This window comes from Oncorhynchus gorbuscha, linkage group LG03 (genome assembly GCF_021184085.1).
Source record: "Oncorhynchus gorbuscha isolate QuinsamMale2020 ecotype Even-year linkage group LG03, OgorEven_v1.0, whole genome shotgun sequence".
In the NCBI taxonomy this organism is placed as follows: domain Eukaryota; kingdom Metazoa; phylum Chordata; class Actinopteri; order Salmoniformes; family Salmonidae; genus Oncorhynchus; species Oncorhynchus gorbuscha.
Window position 1 is genome coordinate 80,097,709 of NC_060175.1, and position 19,326 is coordinate 80,117,034.

General features: G+C 41.3%; 1 protein-coding gene across 6 annotated transcripts in view; it reads right to left on the minus strand.

The window, feature by feature from the left end:
• Window positions 1–2,467: 2,467 nt before the first annotated feature.
• trim33 (tripartite motif containing 33) overlaps window positions 2,468–19,326 on the minus strand; it is a 28,226-nt gene continuing 11,367 nt past the window's right edge. For all 6 annotated transcript variants that reach the window (XM_046343909.1, XM_046343907.1, XM_046343908.1 and 3 more), the window contains 9 exons: window positions 15,848–15,989; window positions 14,714–14,777; window positions 14,197–14,359; window positions 7,412–7,824; window positions 6,605–6,728; window positions 6,111–6,185; window positions 5,452–5,604; window positions 3,771–3,821; window positions 2,468–3,205 (listed from right to left, as the gene is read on the minus strand). In XM_046343909.1, the coding sequence (XP_046199865.1) occupies window positions 2,981–3,205; window positions 3,771–3,821; window positions 5,452–5,604; window positions 6,111–6,185; window positions 6,605–6,728; window positions 7,412–7,824; window positions 14,197–14,359; window positions 14,714–14,777; window positions 15,848–15,989 (1,410 nt within the window). In that variant the 3' untranslated portion in view covers window positions 2,468–2,980. The remainder of the gene's footprint in view (window positions 3,206–3,770; window positions 3,822–5,451; window positions 5,605–6,110; window positions 6,186–6,604; window positions 6,729–7,411; window positions 7,825–14,196; window positions 14,360–14,713; window positions 14,778–15,847; window positions 15,990–19,326) is intronic.

Sequence of the window (19,326 nt, forward strand, 5' to 3'; positions counted from 1 at the left end):
GTGCTAAAGGGTCAAAATCTTCCTCTCTTCCTACGAACTCCATCTGTATTCGTGATGCGCACTGCAGGTAATCATCCTCGTCGCCATTGTGTCTTAACACTTAGTACTTATTTATGTAATAAGAAAGACTCTGAATACAAGCAATTGAACTGGAGCTTCACATTTACTCAAACAGGTTAGTACCAGAAGAACATAGAACAATACTGCGCATGACCAAGGGCGCTTCATCCTTAAAGGGGACATCCGTAATTAACAGAACATAACAGCTCTGAAGGAAGGCATTCTTCCTAGCAGCTTTTCAGACAGCATCCCTGTAGAATCTGGTAGTGAATAGGATGAGGATACCCCTGGGTCTTGAATCGCTTTGCTGTTGCTTCTTGCCGAGGCGATGTACAACGTCGATGGTATCACCAACTTTGTTCTTCTCTGCAGGCAAAACTTCTTGGCAGATACGGATAGCCTCTCCTCGCACATCTTCATTCTCCACCTCTGGCAAGCCGTAGAGTCTCAGGTTCCATTTTCTTGTGTATTGTTCCAGATCAGTGAGACGTCTATGGTAGACATTGTTATTCTTTTCCACATTTCTTTCAACTTTTGCCACTCTCGTTTTCACATCATTAATTTCACCACATGCAAACTCCACAGTCTTTTTCAAGCCTTCGATAACCATGGTGTTCGCGCCTACCATTTTCTCAATGGCGTCACACCTGGAGTTGATGAGTAAGGAGAGGGTAGCCACGATGTCAGAGTTCATGTTGGGTTTTTTGGAGGGTGGAGGTTTGCACGGAGTAACCGGTAAAGAGGGGAATTCGTCATCTTCAGCATTCGAAAGCATGATATTATCCATAGGCCAAGTGTAGTTATGACAGTTGTCTATAAGCACGTTTCTCTCTTGTTGATTAGCAATAGAACTGCTAACTTTTTCCTTTCTTTTTTTTGTCACGACTTTGCATGGACATGCTGAAATAAATTATCCAATCAATCATTCCAGTCACAGGAAAGGTCTTATATCTTGAACAAATAAAAATAATGACTAAACTAAAAAAAAAAAAAACATTTTCACAATCTTTCTGAAGTTTGGTACGGAGCTCGGTAAAAAAGCGTCTGTTCAAGCAGCCATCTTGGCCAATTCCCGGCTCGAAGCTCTTTCATTTCTCTTACATGCTCATGTTTTATCATTTGGGTCACGTTCAGGGACTGCATAGTAATCATGTGTCTGGACCGGATCAGAGACGGCACAGTCCAATAAGCAGCGCACCTTGTTCTTCGTCCTCCTCGGTTGGAGCAGGATGTTTCAGTCTTCTTTCCCAAACACCGGGTCTCTTTTGAATGTGCTAGTTCCACACGAAGAGTAGGAACAACACCTCTTTAGGAATTGTCGCCCCCCATTTTTTCCCTCACTCGACGAAATGTGTACTACACACCTTTGTGTGTTTGGTGACAGTAAAGTTGTCACGACATACTGCCACCAACCCCCTTTTTCTGAGCTTTAAGTTACATCAACCGGGAAACTATGGAAGCTCACAATACCATTACATTAGGAGGAAACTGAACACAGAGGCACTGAACAATGTTCATTAGCACCTCCTTCGCCGGGCTGTAATTTAAACGTAGTCATTGCGAACTATTTCAGTCAGAAATGCATCAACTACAGTTATAGCTAGTAAGCTAATGATAAAAACAACAGAAATCGCTCCGGAAGTTATCAACCCGGTAGGAAGTAAATCGGAATGTTGGAGGCCGTATAATGCATAGAGCCTATTGGCGACCGGGGTCAGCCTGCAGGCACCCTGACCGCAACAAGGACTCGCTCGGGCGCGATGAGCCAAACCCTCCCCTAACCCGGACGACGCTGGAACAATTGTGTGCAGTCCTATGGCACACAGCCCTCGGGAGGCCCCTGACTCTGATTTTAAATGTAATGCCACAGCAGATGAGATGTAAGCAAATAACTGTTCAATTAAAATGTTCACACCTTTGACAATACAGTACTTTTAGTTGATTGATATATATGAATGCCATTTCCTATCTACTTTGTCTAAGAGTAATGTACTTACAGAACGAATGAACCCCTTTTAGTGCTGATGGTCTCTCAGGGTGGGATAGCCTATTTACTTGGGTATGTGAGAGATGGAGGGATCGTGATGACTCACAGGCTTGCCCTTCAATGCTGCACAATTTTGACTGATGTAAAAAGAGAAGTCCATTGGGTAACTAACTTCATTTGAAAACCTGCACCATATGATCTCGACTTGCACATTTTTCAAATTCATTAACCATTGTGACTCAGTCTGAGTCCTTGATTGTAAAACCCATTGCCAACCTGGTATTAATTTAAAACCTTTTATCCTATACTGAATTACAAATCTCTCTCAAAAGAGACCCGATTATATAATGAAAAAAGATCACAGAAACATGTTCAATCTGTTTTTTCTCAGAGCCTGAAATTAATTTGTGCCTTGCAACATTAACAGTAAATATTTGAACATATTTTATTTATTGGTGAAAGACCAAACAATCCACTGGTTTTCCTCATTTGGTTTTTCTTATTTACAGCCGGTAAAATATTTCAAACACAATACAAATACTTGTTAGGTAATTCATGTCAACCTTTATAGTACATTAAGATTAATAGTGGAAATGGAGTTTTGGATATTTTATAAAGCATGTTTCACAAATATTATCATAAATGATAATAGAAAAAAAAGACTACTGCAAACAAAACACTTTCAAATCTGTACAAGCATTTTCTTGAACATCCATAAATTCCCACAAAGGAAATGAAGGTGTGGAACTTCCAATATGTCTTTAAAAAGTCCAGTTTGCCAGATACAGACTAATTTAATTTCTATTTTACAATAAGTAAAAGAGGCAAAAAATAAACTTGTAAATGTGTACAATAGGTCTTGCATTTCAGATGAGGAAGACAAAATCCTTTCACTTCTCTTGACCTTTTATTTTCCTTTTTTAACACTGATTCTCACTTGATGTGAAGCATCTTTTCATCTGTTTTTAACCGCTTGCGTTTAGGCTGCACAAACTCATCCTCTGAGTCTTCTGTGAGATCTGCCTCCTCTCCCTCTCCAACTGGGGCCTCCGGCTCCTCTGGTACCTCAGGGAAACTTTCGTCTGGGTATAGCTCCAGCAGCCTCTCTTCAAAGTACAAACTCACGGCTTTCCCTGCCTGCGCCACCTCTGAGTCCGCCTGCCAGGTGGGAAGGAGGGGGAGAGTATGAGGAAAGTGGGGTGTGAGGGCACCATTTAATAGGAGGGATGAATGGGTAAGGAATGGGAGGGGAGGAGATGGAGCACACGAGTGGGTTAAAGGTCCAACACAGCTGTTTTTTTCTCAATATTAAATCATTTCTGTGTAACAATTAAGTACCTTGGTGTTATTTTTCTCTCCAATTAAAATGGTTAAAAAAATAAACAATTAGCTTCCTAGCAAAGAGCAATTTCTCAAGCAAGAATTTTGATTGGACTGTCTAGGAGTGGTCTGAGTTTGGAAAACTGAAAACTAGCTGTTTTTGGCAGAGGTTTGGAACTCTTTCTTATTGGTCTAAACAAATTTACTCAAACACCATCCAATCAAAACAGGCAATCTTTTCAAACAGCTCTTATACTTCAAAAAGGCATTATCATCATTTTCACAATATTATTCTAACCTCAGTGTGGAAATGCAAATAAAACACAGAAAACCCACATTTTTAACATAGTGGCAGGGTGGGCAGCCTAACCTTTCCCCTCCATGTGTATTAGAAACAGCTTACCTGCACATTACTCTGTTTCTCCTCATCATATACCTGGATTATTCGAGACATCTAAAAAAGGGGTGATAACAGTACAATAAAGACAAAAAGCAGAAAGGGGGGGGGGGAGATTTCACAGCAGACAGGTTATAGGTAACAACCATGTGTACCGTCACTACCCTTGGTCTTTGGGCCTAAGTAAAATACACCCCTTATTGAACTGGTGTCAAAATGTGGTGTCTCTCATCGTCATTCCTCCATAAACTTTTGTTTCACTTACTGTCTAACTTATGGAGGATGCCGTTGCAGACCTTGCTTAAATCTAGCCATTACATTTCCCAACTAGTCTAGTGTCTTTACCTATGGTCTGTCTTTACCTATGGTCTGTCTTTACCTGGCTGCTTCTGCCTATTGAATTCTGAACAGCAGCCATGGCCTTGCTGTGGGTCCTGGCATATTCCTGGGAAAGAAGTCTTTCAATTTCTGCTAAATTGGCTAGTAACTTGACACTGACAGTCCCATCACTGATACCTAGTAAGTGTCTCTTCAAATCTTAAGTTTGCATATATGACCCATTGTGCTGGACCGTTGACTAAGTCAACTGCAACCAATAGAAAACCTTTTAACGTTACCTCCACAACTCAGTCCCTCATTGATTCTCTCAAAACAAGGTAGTATATTGATCCCCTCTTTTCCATTTCAAATCACTATTGAAAATCTAAATCACAAAATTCGTGTAAATCTTTTTCCCCCTAAACACATCACTTGAAAACATGTCCAGAGAGATTAAATTAAGAAAGTAAACATTGACACCATATCAAAAAGGTCCAATGCAATGAAGAGCCCACACACGGTACAAATTTTGCATTCGAAAAGTCCAAGTATTTGTGTTAGTATCTATTGAAAATATACATGTTAAAAGGAAAATTCCACCCTCAAATGATCTTCTGCAAAACGCAGCATCATATGACACAAAATATACCACAGGCTGTATTTCTGTATTTTTACAGTTATATATCTTGAAAACGTGATTGCTGACATGCAAAGCATTGTGACTAACTACATCAACAATGGATTAATGAAACAAATACTAAGAGATATTAAAGGAAAACTCCACCCAAAAACAATCAAGTCAAAGACAAACAATCAATCATTGATAGAAACAGTTAGCTATAATGAATACAGACAAAACGGAATGTATTAGCATTTTAAAGGTAATCTCTGCAAGAAAGCGGCAAGTTATTTAGAATGACAAAAATGTCTAATATATTGTGACAATAATAGTTCAATGCTTTATAGATTCGCTTGTTTTGTCAACTCATAAGTTAAAAAAATCAAGGAGTCTTATGGTAGCAGGCTCTCTAACTGCTTACAAAATAACTGACCAGGAAGACATTAAATTAGAGGCCATGAAAATATTCAGGTTGGATAATCGGCACATAGGCAAAATATATTTGCAACACCACAGTCACAACAAACAGCCCAGTGTGAGTACCCAATAACTGCATCCGGTCATCCAACATTAATCCCTGCGGGTGCCCAAGCTCATGCAAAATGGTGTGATAAGGATATCAGCCTTCTGCATAATGCATTTCCACTGCCCGCATACAGTATTAATGTGCATGTGTTCTCCTGCATCCATTCAACTATCACTCAGCCCCATCTCATCATCTCATCATGCATGGAAGTCATGCCCACTCACCTCGTTGTATTTGGCACAGTTGCTGAAGACCAGGCGCACGTCCGAGACAAACTCTATGGGGCTCTGGTAGTGCTGGACGTGCTTCAACTGTAGCTTCTGTTTCACCAGGGTCAAGTCCATGGGCTTCTTGATGATTTTGTAGTAATTAGGGATCTGGTGAGAGGGGAACACCATGGTTAGAGAGCCATATTGGATCATTAATTTATTATACAGAACATTATGGTTATAGCCACAATGCTGAAGTAAAGTGGTGCTGTGGGTATAGGGAAGTATCCATAAACCAACCAATCAAATAACCAATCAAATATATATTATATATATATATATATATACACATTTGATTGGTTGGTTTATGGATACTTCCCTATACCCACAGCACCACTTTACTTCAGCATTGTGGCTATAACCATAATGTTCTGTATAATAAATATATGTATAAATATATATATATATATTTAAATCAGCAGTTGATACTACGTGCTTTTACAGAGATCCGGCCAAGACCCCAAAGAAAGCAATGGCAAAATCAAGAGCACAGTGCCCAGGAAAAAGTCCCAAGAAAGAAGAAACCTAGATAGGATGTACTCTAGAGTACATGTGGCCATCCAGGTCAGATAGAATACAGGTGGCATTGCCTTTCACAAGCTTGTGATACTTACAGAGGGAGGGACAGGCTCCTGGAACCCCTCGCTGAGCTCATGGCAGAAAACGTTCAGCAGGAGACGCTCACACCTCTGCAGAGAGAGAGGGAGACAGACAAAGAAATAGAGCAAGAGAGAGGGTAGAGGGGCAGTTATGCAGGAGAACATTACACAACTGCTTAACATTCCTCAGCTAGGAGAGAGAAAGAGAGACAGAGATGAGGAATGTCTGGCTGAACACAGCAAATTAAGATGAAAAGAGTAGCGCATCAAGATGAATAAATACAAGTTTTCCGTAATTCACATACTCCTTACTAAGAGAAGTGTACTAAATGAATTCATATTGATTTACTCCTCAAATGTGAGGGCATGTAAAGTCAACTGAAATTCACTGATAAAAGTAGTAGGGAAATGCAGTGGCAGGAGCAACTACTAATACTATGGGAAAGTCCTTTCAACTGTAAGCAGGGAAAGCCATAATCTAGGTATTACAGATGGATGGTTCCACTGACCCTCTGGTCCTCAGGACTCAGGCCCTGCTCACTGGTGTCTTTCTCGCCACGAGGCTCGTCGTCAGGCTCGTACTCCATCTCCGGGCTGGCCAGGCTCCGGCAGAACGTGCACATCCACTCTCCACTGAGGGGGGAAACAGAGAGAAAATGTGACACAACAACCCAGATATATAGGCATATATATATACAGATAGCCGATGTGTGGCAAGCTATCAGCATCCAATGTTAAAAAGGGCCCATCTTTTGAAATATGAATGAAAATCATTCTTGGCCTCCCGGGTGGGTAAGGGCGCTGTACTGCAGCGCCAGCTGTGCCATCAGAGTCCCTGGGTTCGCGCCCAGGCTCTGTCGTAACCGGCCGCGACGGGGAGGTCCGTGGGGCGATGCACAATTGGCCTAGCGTCGTCCGGGTTAGGGAGGGCTTGGTCGGTAGGGATGTCCTTGTCTCATCTCGCACCAGCAACTCCTGTGGCGGGGCGGGCGCAGTGCGCGCTAACCAAGGTTGCCAGGTGCACGGTGTACCCTCCGACACATTGGTGCGGCTGGCTTCCGGGTTGGATGCGCGCTGTGTTAAGAAGCAGTACAGCTGGTTGGGTTGTGTATCGGAGGACGCATGACTTTCAACCTTCGTCTCTCCCGAGCCCATATGGGAGTTGTAGCGATGAGACAAGATAGTAGCTACTACAACAATTGGATACCACGAAATTGGGGAGAAAAAGGGGTAAAAAAAAAAAAAATCATTCTTATTCTGACACTTAGTTAAAGCCATCCTGTGTGTACACATGTAGTGTTAGATCAGTGGCTCACCTCGGGGAGCACTTCAAGGTGGGGATGTGACAGGTGATGTGGAAGACTTTGGGGCAGCGGTCACAGCAAAGCAGCTCTCCCCCGTTGTTGCACACGGCGCACCAGTCCTCGTTGGGGTCATCATCCTTTCCTCCCGCCCCGCTCTGGTTGGTCCCCATTGCAGTGCGTGGAGTTCGCAGGGTAGCAGGTCCGGCTCCCTTGCTGTTGGTCAGCGGGGCGTCTGAGGCCTTAGTGGATGGGCTCGTGCTAGTGGCTTTGCTTGGCCCGTTGGCCCCGCTGCAGGCCTCCTGGTCCTGGGGCTCAGTTTTGATGTGCTCCCCCAACTTCTTGAGGGCATCCTGGACAGAGGAGGCAGAAGCCACAGAGCCCAGCACGGGGAGAGGGGGAGTCCGGCTGATCTCTGGACTACTCATCTGTGGGACAGATACACACGTTTAAAAAAGCTGAATGCTTTCAAGTGGGTTAAGTACATTGATAATTCTGGTGTAGCACCAAGAAGTGAGGCCGAAACTTCCTTAAAAATGTTAACCTCTCACCACTACCAATAACAGGAGAAGATATACTTTTTTGGGAGGGGTATGGTCTTTGTGCCTCTAACTCACTCATCCTTATTCATGATTATCTGTAATCATGGTAGCCTCCACATTAAATGTAGACGTGTTCGGGAACATCTATTCTTATCTACAATAAATGTGACTCCAAAATGACAATACATTATTCACCATTCACTTCCTATTAAAAAATGTAAAAAACTTTAGTTATGTCAGTTAAGAACAAATTCTTATTTTCAATGACAGCCTAGGAACAGTGGGTTAACTGCCTGTTCAGGGGCAGAACGACAGATTTGTACCTTGTCAGCTCGGGGGGTTTGAACTTGCAACCTTCCGGTTACTAGTCCAACACTCTAACCTCTAGGCTACCCAGACATATAGGCAAAGCATAATCTGAAACAACCTAAACAAACTGCAAATGCATCCAACACGTTTGTCATAAGCTTGACATAGTCATGGTGTGCAAGGAATATGGGACCAAATACTAAACTTTTGACTACTTTAATAGTGGGCCGGTTTCACAGACAGGGCTTAGATTAAGCCAAGAGTAGGCCTTAATGTGTACTAGTTAAACTAGGACATTTATGTAGCTTTCGTGAACGTGGCTTAAATTTGGCTTAGTTAGTCGGAGACTAAGGAGTTCTGGATGGAGTAATAGTACTTTAACGTAGGTCTAAATGAGAACACCTGGGTTAAGCTTGACTAGGTTCGGTAAGAGTACATGCTGTGGGTCTAATGGTGCTCAAAAACCCAGAATGGAATAGAAAACACCATTACTGGTGTTAATTTGAGACAAAAATAATGACAGAGGCAAAAACTATTTGTTAAAAAAAACTTTAGCGAGTATGAAAAAACACTACTAAAACAAATGTCAAACCATGCAGTTATTGAAAGTAAAAACCATACTACTGCTACTAAGCAAAAGCAAAAGAGTGGTTGGGCTGCAATTTGCAGTGAATTCAATGCAAATGAAAATGTAACCAAAAGAACAGGAGTACAACAACTTCAGGTGAGATATCTTCATTATTATCAGTATTCCACGTTTCTCATATTCATATTTTTGTGACATCACTTATATTGAATGATATCTGCCTTTATAGAACCTTACACTGGCTTTAAAAAGAGAGAATGCAGAGATCAGGAGAGCAATATACTACTGGTGGTGGACCTGTCTGGAATAATAGAGCACCAGCAACCTCGATGGTATACCAGACGATTACCATTAGGACAGTTCAGATGAAGAACTGAGCACAAATGGTACATATACCAAAGAAAGTAAATTGGTTACTTCCTTTGGTAAATATATTTCATTGTCTGTGTCAATCTTTATTCTTCTTTCATTCTAAGGACCATATGAGTTTATTTGTGCTTCTAACGGTGTTCTTTTTCCAGAGGAAAGGAATGTGAACATGTTGGAAGAGCCAGTGCACAGTGAGTGTGTACCTTCCACATCTGCTATAGAGAAGATGCTGCCACCATCTTTCAGCAGAGATTAAAAAGATGACCATGCATGAAAAGTTAGCCAGAGAATTTCATGAGCATAAAATTAAATACCTGAAGGAAGAACATGAAGTGAAATGGAGAATTCTACAGGTTGAATTGGATATTAAGTTGGAAGATAGAGGTATGAGCCAAACAAATATACAGTAATGAGACAATTGTGATTACCAGTCATGGTGAACACAATATGGTATGTAAAAAATACATGTTTTATAATTAGGATATTCATAAGTGAGAGTATTTAATCACCACAAACTAAATGTAAAACTGGCCTTGGTTTAGTCACTCATTTAATTATGCTGCATTGCACCATTTTAATTTTGTACAGAACAAACATTACCAATGCAAAAATAAGCCAAAATGAATACATTACATATTTAAATGCATATCATCTAGTTGAAGTGCTGCAATGTGAAAGCTTGCAGAATCTTCTTGGCTTGAAACAGAGTGTACTGCGCAAAGACTGGAATCTAGTGATGCACCGATAATTACATTTTTGGCCGATTACCGATATCCAATATTTTTCTTGACAAAAAAACCTGATACCGTTAACCGATATTTACAATTTTAGCGGCCTTTTAAGCATTCTAGTACAGTTAAATAGTTAACACAAACACACATAGCGGTTATAGGCACATAGGGCTGTGCACAATAGGCCCAGCGTCGTCCGGGTTTGGACAGGGTAGGACGTCATTGCAAATAAGAATTGGTTCTTAACTGCTTTGTCTAGTTAAATAAAGGTTACACACACACACACACCAAAAAGTTATTTTGTTGGCATTTACGTATGTCCCCATTACCAATAAAAACCTATTTCTTTCACTTGCTGTGCTGTTTCGTTGTTAATTTGTTCAGTCATTTCATTCTCAACCAGGATTTCTATAGAACGCCGTTTGGGCCTCAGTGTGTCAAAAAATATACTATTTAACCTCTAGTGACACCCTATCCCGTGAACGGAACCGTTGTCATCATCTGACACTAATTAGCATAACGCAACGGACATCAATCTTCCTAGAAAATATTCCTATTCATGATAATCACAAGTGAAATATATTGGAACACAGCTTAGCCTTTTGTTAATCACCCTGTCATCTCAGATTTTCAAAATATGCTTTACAGCCAAAGCTAGACAATAATTTGTGTAAGTTTATCGATAGCCTAGCATAGCATTATGCCTTGCTAGCAGCAGGCAACCTTGTCACGAAAATCAGAAAAGCAATCAAATTGTTTACCTTTGATGAACTTCGGATGTTTTCACTCACGAGACTCCCAGGTAGATAGCCAAAGTTCATTTTTTCCCCAAATATTATTTTGGTAGGTGAAATAGCTCCATTTGTTCTTCACGTTTGGCTGAGAAATCGACCGGAAATTGCGGTCACGACAACGCTGAAAAATATTCCAAATTAGCTTCATATTATCGACAGAAACATGGCAAACGTTGTTTATAATCAATCCTCAAGGTGTTTTTCAAATATATATTCGATAATATATCAACCGGGACAATTGGTTTCTCAGTAGAAGCGATTGGAATAATGGCTACCTCTGTATTTTACGCAAGAATTTCTCTGGGAGCATTAGGTGACCACTTGCGCAATGAAGCCGCCTACGGTTATTCTTCAACATAAATGCATAAAACTACGTCACTTTGCTGTCGACACCTTGGGGAATACGTAGAAAGCGTATTCTGGTTGATGGGGCATTCACAGCTCAATAGGGACGCATCGGAACGCAGGGCTTTCAAAAGATGAGTCACTTCCGGATTGGATTTTTCTCAGGCATCAGTTCTGTTACACTCACAGACAATATTTTTACAGTTTTGGAAACTTTAGAGTGTTTTCTATCACAAGCTGTCAATTATATGCATATTCTAGCATCTTGTCCTGACAAAATATCCCATTTAATTTGGGAATGTTATTTTTCCAAAAATGAAAATACTAGTACCAACAGGTTTTAACACTATTTGATGTGTCAAATACGCTTGTTGACCAATCAGGACCTGAATATGACTGCACGTCACATTAAAATTTTAAACCGTTCATATTTTTTACGTAGTTATTACACATAGATTACACCATCACTCGTATTTCATGTCACAATGATTCATCGATACGTATGCCATGACGCTGGTAAAGTTGTCTCGCGCACCTACAGTGCTGGTCCTAAAAAAAAGCTAGCTAGCTTGTGGATGCAACCAATGTTCTTCCCCAAAAACATAGCAAAACGACAATCTGTTTCAGGAGCTATAGTTAGCTAGCTAGGTGTCATCATCTAAAATAACCCTAATTTATAAGACAGTTCTTACTTGATTAATAGTGGTTGGACCCATCTATGTGAAGATAGCCACAATAGTGGACTTTGCAGTTAGCATTCAAAATAAAAGTATGGCATAATACTATTTGTATTCATTTGCATCACTGTCAATGACATACTTTTATTTATTTTGAAGACAAACAGCAAATTCCACTATTGTGCCTAATCCATAACCCGGTTCAGTAAAGACCTCACTAGCCAGATGAAGCCAGCTGGCTGCTTATAACATTAGTTTTGGGCAACAGGGTTAAGTAACTGGCTAGCTATTTATGTTCATGAACTGAAGTTCAATTTCAATAGGCAAACAACAAGTGGATACCTAGCTAATACTTACTCGCAAGGATTCCCAAATCATTGCTAAGAATAATGAAAATTACTGCAGTTTCTACAGGTTATTGTTTTCAGGCTTGTTGTATTGGTGCTACCTAGGTACTAAGCTAAAGATAGCTACCCCAGAAGTTGCGGTCAAACAAATGATGCTTTATTACCAACGCGGTATTGTAAACACATCATTCGTGGCCGGTGTTTGCAGACTTTTTTGTACAGCTTTGACACACAATGACCCAAACGGCGTTCCATAGTATGTTTGTCGTGAAGCTAATAGCAGTGATGCTATTACTGTGTAACTCCGGTAGGGCAACATCTGAAAAACAGCGCACTTAGTAATGTGTACCAGTGCTCAACCAGTCGGCGAAAGCCTACATCACCCACAACAGAGAACGGTTGATTGTCAAGGGCAATGAATTCCATTATCTTGGCTTTAATGGATTTCAACTTTGAGTTGTCTCGCTGAAATTGTGTTACTCTTTCAAATGACTGCTTGACTTGTTGACTGCTCGATCCACACAGCAGACATTGTGGGCTAATTTAGGAATGCTGTGTTGCACGTATAGCGCATAATGATGGCATGTAAAATTTTGTCATGTACCTACGTTATATAGGTATGCACGTCAGCTTTGACATCGGTTTTGCACGTTGGCGTTAAACTAGACATTGGCATTTGTAGCGAATATCATCAGATTCTGATGTGTTCACCAATATATCGTGCATCCTTACTGGAATCAATTTTTCCATTCTCCAAACATACGCTCGACCATCCCTCTCGTGCGGATATGAGCTCTGTTGTATCTTTGCTGTTCAGCTGTTGTGGGATTTATGTATGGAGTGACTAAAAAGTTACTCTGACCTATCCCCTGTCACCAAGTAGTAGTCCACTATGTTGTCCTCTCTGAAACTGAGCACATAATGAAGAGTTGAGAAAAATCCTTGAATCGTGAGTTGCACCCTTCCAACGTGTAACAATGTTTGGAAAATCTAAATTAGGAGTGCCTCCACCTTGAACATTGATGGAAAACCAGTTCCTACGGTTCCTGTAGACTCCTCAGCATCAGGAGATGATGGACACTTGATGGGAACATGACATCCATCTATTCGGCCATTCACTCCTGGAAAGTGCCCATATTCATAGAATTGCACTATCGTTGGGCTTGGCCAGCAGCATCAGGAAACTTGATGTAAAGACTCCTCAGTTCACAAATGGCCCTGCATACTTTGAACTATTTTACACACAGTTGCATCACTGGCACCACACAGATCACCAGTTTCACGATGAAAGATTACAAAAACCTCAAAGTTATCATAACTTGGGAGAGAATTGGGTAAAGACCTTCCTCTTTGAGACAGAGAGGAAAGTCTAGACTCAAGCAAAGATGCATCTCCAATGCATTTTTTTGTACATATGAAAGCGGTCTCGAAAAGCTATTTCATCAAAGTAATTTAATGGATTACTCCTATCCACAAGTACTCATCTGGCTGGCCTCTGGAGTGCATGTTGGTCTTCATTTAGATATTTGAAATAGTCCATCCTCCCTCACAAACAGTACTAAGCAGAAGTTAAACCTGCCTCTTTGAAGGATTAATTTAAGATACAATTTAGTCCTAGAGTACCTCTAATCCTCCCTCTTGCAATCGGCTTTGTTTAATCCAGAACAAGCTAAATCTATGACTATTTTAAGATAACGCAAAGCGACTTGCACAGACTTAAGACAGCTCAAACAGTCATTTTAGTCTGGGACTAGGTTTAAGCCTCGTCTGTGAAACCAGTCCAGTAAGTGAATTTGTCCAAATACTTGTGACTTCTTCAAATGGGGGGACTAGATGCATAAAGTGCTTTCATTTCTAAACAGTAAAACAGATATGTAAGAAAATAGCCAGGTGACATTCCTTACTGTCACCTCATATGAAACATTTGATCTCAAATCCAAAATGCTGGAGTATAGAGCCACATTTAAACATTTCAGCTTCACTGTCCAAATAAATAAAGGAGAGCATACATAGCCTCAGGTACATAGATACCTGCTAGATTAAGATCAAGGTACTGACAGGCTAGGAGGTGAAAAAGCTGGGCAGTTAGAGATGTGTTACCATGCACGCGCTCCTCCCTCCATCCTTCACTCGTTCCGTTTTGACGTTGGAGGTGGTGGTTCCTGAGAAGCCACAGTCCTTCTCAATTCCGGGCTCCTGCTTGACTTTGACCTGCTGTTCCATTGGGGCGCTCGCTGGCACTGGCCTCCCCGCAGAGCCACAGCTGAGGACACACACACACACACACACACACACACACACACACACACACACACACACACACACACACACACACACACACACACACACACACACACACACACACACACACACACACACACACACACACACACACACACACACACACACACACAGTCAAGACCTCCATTACAGTCATCCATATACTTTTACATGTATACCAGTGAGATGAGGACTCATTGTTTAGGAGTGACTCTATGGTACAATATCTGCATTGCTACCTTCTGTCCATCCTATGGATGTTCCACAGCTTTATGCAATAGTGTCATTTCAACTTTTTGAGCAGAGTTCTAGTATTAAACTTGTGTATCATCATTACCTGCCCCTGCTTCCTGTGCTGGAAGTACTGGATGGCCGCACGGGCGTGTGGGAGTTTGATAAGCCTGTGGGTGGGAGATGGAGAGCAAGGAAGAAGCAGTAATTAGGATTGAATATTTTCCTGAAAATCCTTCCTGAGAAAATTGCAACCATACCGGTATTCCTGTTCAAACTGGAAATGCTAATTAAAGCAAATAATACCAGCAGATAAAAAAAAAAATCAGGCATGATTATAACACTGTAAATGGAGAAATATGGATTTGAATCTAGCGGTTTCTTGTTGTATTTGCCACAATTTAATCAACTCAAAGTTCTGTCAAAGTCACCACGCTATTTTGTTGATTTAGGCCTACAATATTATGAGGTTCTTAGCCAACAGCCTGGTGAAAATTACATTCATTTTAGCTTACCTTTGACTGAAAGATGTCAGCCAGCTTGTTGGCACTTTTCTCTCCCCTTGCATCTGGCTATCAAGGGAATTTCAGAAGGTTGCGGCCGTTTTAACTTAATGATAACCCACTTATTGTGGAGACTGTCACAGGGAACATTATCCAATTCCAGCTAAACAAACATAAGCAAATAGGCCTAGTAGTGGAGATTCAGCAGCACCATAGTAGCAGAGATTTGTGAATGTGGAGATTGCCTTCAGTAACTGCGTTGAGACATTGCATGAAGCCTACACATGATAGTCAGCAATGCAATTTATAAAAGTCATGCAAGTTGCTCAAGTGATGTTTTCTATTGGAGACTTTACGTCAAGTAGGCTTAATTTGGTAGGCTGCTAGCGTTGTGATGACTAGTCTAATGTATGAATGAAGCCAGAGTTGATATGTCCGGTTCATGCAGCTATTCGCACATGCATATTTTGTATTTTTGCTTTAGTGTGGCATAAAAATGTTTATATTATTAGTCCACAGGACCGTTCAATATATTTCTTGGGAAACGGAAAGGGGTATGGGTCAGGAAGTCCAGGGACACCGCTACTGAACACTAGCAGTAATCTAGAAGTCATGAGATACAAACGATTATCTTCGTAAAACGTGACAGTGATATGAGCAGTTGTTTTTGACAAATGATTTAAAATCATAGATGGGATTGAAGCTGTGTGCGCGTGTGTGTTGTAGTCCTCCAGTACCTGAGGAGCCAGGTGAGTGTGTGGAGAGTCCCGGGGAGGGGTTCATGTCCACGGGGGGCCACAAGCCCAGCTGAGGGTATGTGCTGGCTGAGATCCAGCGACTCAGGAGGGCGTCCAGACTGCTGGAGCCTGCATCTTCCAGCTGATGGCGCCAAAGCATCCAACCACAGGAAAATAACACCGAATTAGTGGTCGTTTTCAGCTCCCCTTGGGAACATTGCTGATGAAGATCACCATGTACAGTGCCTAGTGAAAGCCTAAACACCTTTTGCACAGTTGTCACATTTGTCTCGCTTAAATTAAAATCTAACAATGGATTTTTAAAAAATCAGGATTTTCCCCAACGGATCTACACAAACTAGTCCACACTTCAAAATTATATACATTCTTGGAAATAAAAACAAAAACTTAATATAGCATTAGGTCTCCACACCCGAGTCAATAATTTTGCCAGAAATTACTGCTGTAAATCATTTTCAATACAGTTCCACCAACTTTCACCGACTAAGGCATGTTTTCCACAATGTTTTTACCTGGGCTTTGCCCCTTTAACAAAACTCCCCAGTCCCTGCCGGTGACAAGCATGCCCATATTAACATGATGATGCCACCACAATTCATGAAATATATGAAAAGTTCACTCTGATTTCGGATTTGCCCCAAACCTAAAGTTATGCATTTATTTTAAAAAGTAAATTTGTTTGCCATATTCTCTTACAGTATTCCTTAATGTCCTTTTTGCAAACCAGAAGGATGATTTGGAATGGATTTTTTTATGAATGCAATGTTGATCCATCCACAGATTTCCCTCAGCTCAGACAATGACGTCTGTGGCTGTTTTAAACCCCTAGAGTCGATGTACACCGCTATGTTGGAATCTAATTAGCTTAAGCTAGAGATATGTTTTTTTTTGTTGCATGGGCTGCAACTCAATCCACTGCACACGCCAATGTTGCCCATCCACATCTGCGGTGAAAGGTGGCAGAGCTAGATCGGTGTCTGTCAGACCATGACACATTCCGAAAATAGTCTTCTCGTGAAGACATCGGTAGCATCCAAATGGTTTGACCTCTCTATTGAAAGATAAGACTCTGACGAACCCTGTGTTACTCCCCGTTTTGCTCTACGACCCCCACAAGCGTCACTGGACTCGTCTGAAGTCGGTACATCCGATCTGCCAACTTCTGGCTGTAGCGTCTGAACCGATCAGGCTACACACTAATATGACCCCTCTATGGAAAGGTCAGTCTCAGGTACATGTTGGTTGTTTTACGCTAGGATGCCCACAAGCCTCACAAGACTAATCTGAAGGTAGCTGGGTACCAGTTTTTTTTTTAAATGAATGGAAGTATATATGGAGATAGAAGCTGTTATTCAATGTGTTCTATGGGCTAATAGCAGTAACGCCAAATTCAATGTTACATCAAATAAATTATAACTTAAGGGATCCTAAAACTCAAAATCAAATAGCTAAATGATCCTTGGTATGACCATCTTAACAAAATTCTAAATGTTAGCTTAATAGTTCCCATTCTCTCCTTTAACGCAGTTATGAAGGAAGGTCAGATCCTCTCAGTAACCAGGTGACATGATACACCACCAATAGCTTAATTACTATACTCAAAAGGGTATTCAGTCTATTGGAATGATTTCGTAAACTCCCTTGATCTGTACCGGTCTACAAATTCATCCCTGACAAGTTTTTAAAGGACTTTGGTGGCTTTGACGTTATTTTTTTATATATATTTTTTTACATTTACTATACATCTGAGGATCCTTAGATACAGAATAAGTTATTCAAAAATTATGAAAACCATATACTTTTGCACACAGACGGACCCAATTAAAGTAATTGTGTGATTTTCTTACTGAAAAAAAAACTTGCTTCTGAAATGATTTAGATGTGCAACAGAGAGGAGTGTGTATACCTACGCAATCAAGATACACACCCCCCCCCCTCAAAAAAAAGTTATTTTACTTTGTTTGTGTAGATCATTGAGGTGTAGATCATTGGGGGGCGAAATCCCAATTCAAAAAAGGTTTTGATTTTCAAAACAAATGTGACAACAGTGCAAAGGGTGTGTAGACTTTCACTAGGAACCACATTACCGTTCACCGGAGTTGAGCCATGTTCCAATTCCACTCCCTACCCCCTTCCCCTTCAATGAGCAACAATAGGAAATTACCATAGGTATAAAGCAATGGCAGAAGTTACATTGAATATTAATCATACAGTGCATACGGAAAGTATTCAGACCCTTTTCCACATTGTTACCTTACAGCCTTATTCTAAAATGGTTTTCAATCTATACACAATACCCATAATGACAAAGCGAAAACAGATTTTAAAAACATAAATACCTTATTTACATAAGTATTCAGCCCCTTTGCTATGAGACTCGAAATTGAGCTCAGGTGCATCCTGTTTCCATTGATCACCCTTGAGATGTTTCTACAACTTGATTGGAGTCCATCTGTGGTAAATTCAATTGATTGGACATGATTTGGAAAGGCACACCTGTCTATATAAGGTCCCACAGTTGATAGTGCATGTCAGAGCAAAAACCAAGCCATGAGGTCGAAGGAATTGTCTGTAGAGCTCTGAGACAGGATTGAGTCGAGGCACAGATCTGGGGAAGGGTATCAAAAAATGTCTGCAGCATTGAAGGTCCCCAAGAACACAGGGACCTCCATCATTCTTAAATGGAAGAAGTTGGGTACCACCAAGACTCTTCCTAGAGCTGGCCGCCCGGCCAAACTAAGCAATCCGGGGAGAAGGGCCTTGGTCAGGGAGGTGACCAAGAACCCAATGGTCACTGACAGAGCTCCAGAGTTCCTGGATGGGAGAACCTTCCAGAAGGACAACCATCTCTGCAGCACTCCACCAATCAGCCATTTATGGTCGAATCGCCAGACAGATGCCACTCCTCAGTAAAAGGCACGACAGCTCGCTTGGGAGTTGGCCAAAAGGCACCTGAAGAACTCTCAGACCATGAGAAACAAGACTCTCTGGTTTTATTAAACCAAAATTGAACTCTTTGGCCTAGATGCCGAGAGTCACGTCTGGAGGAAACCTGGCATCCCTATGGTGAAGCTTGGTGGTGGCAGCATCATACTGTGGGGATGTTTTTCAGAGGCAGAGACTGGGCGACTAGTCAGGATCAAGGGTAAGATGAACAGAGCAAAGTACAGAAAGAACCTTGATGAAAACCTGTTCCAGAGCGCTCAGGACCTCAGACTGGGGGCGAAGGTTCACCTTCCAACCGGACAACGACCTTAAGCACATAGCCAAGACAACGCAGGAGTGGCTTCGGGACAAATCTCTGAATGTCTTTGAATGGCCCTGACTTGAACCCGATCGAACATCTCTGGAGAGACCTGAAAATAGTTGTGCAGCAATGCTCTCCATTCAACTTGACAGAGCTTGAGAGGATCTGCAGAGAAGAATGTGAAAAACTCCCCAAATTCAGGTGTGCCAAG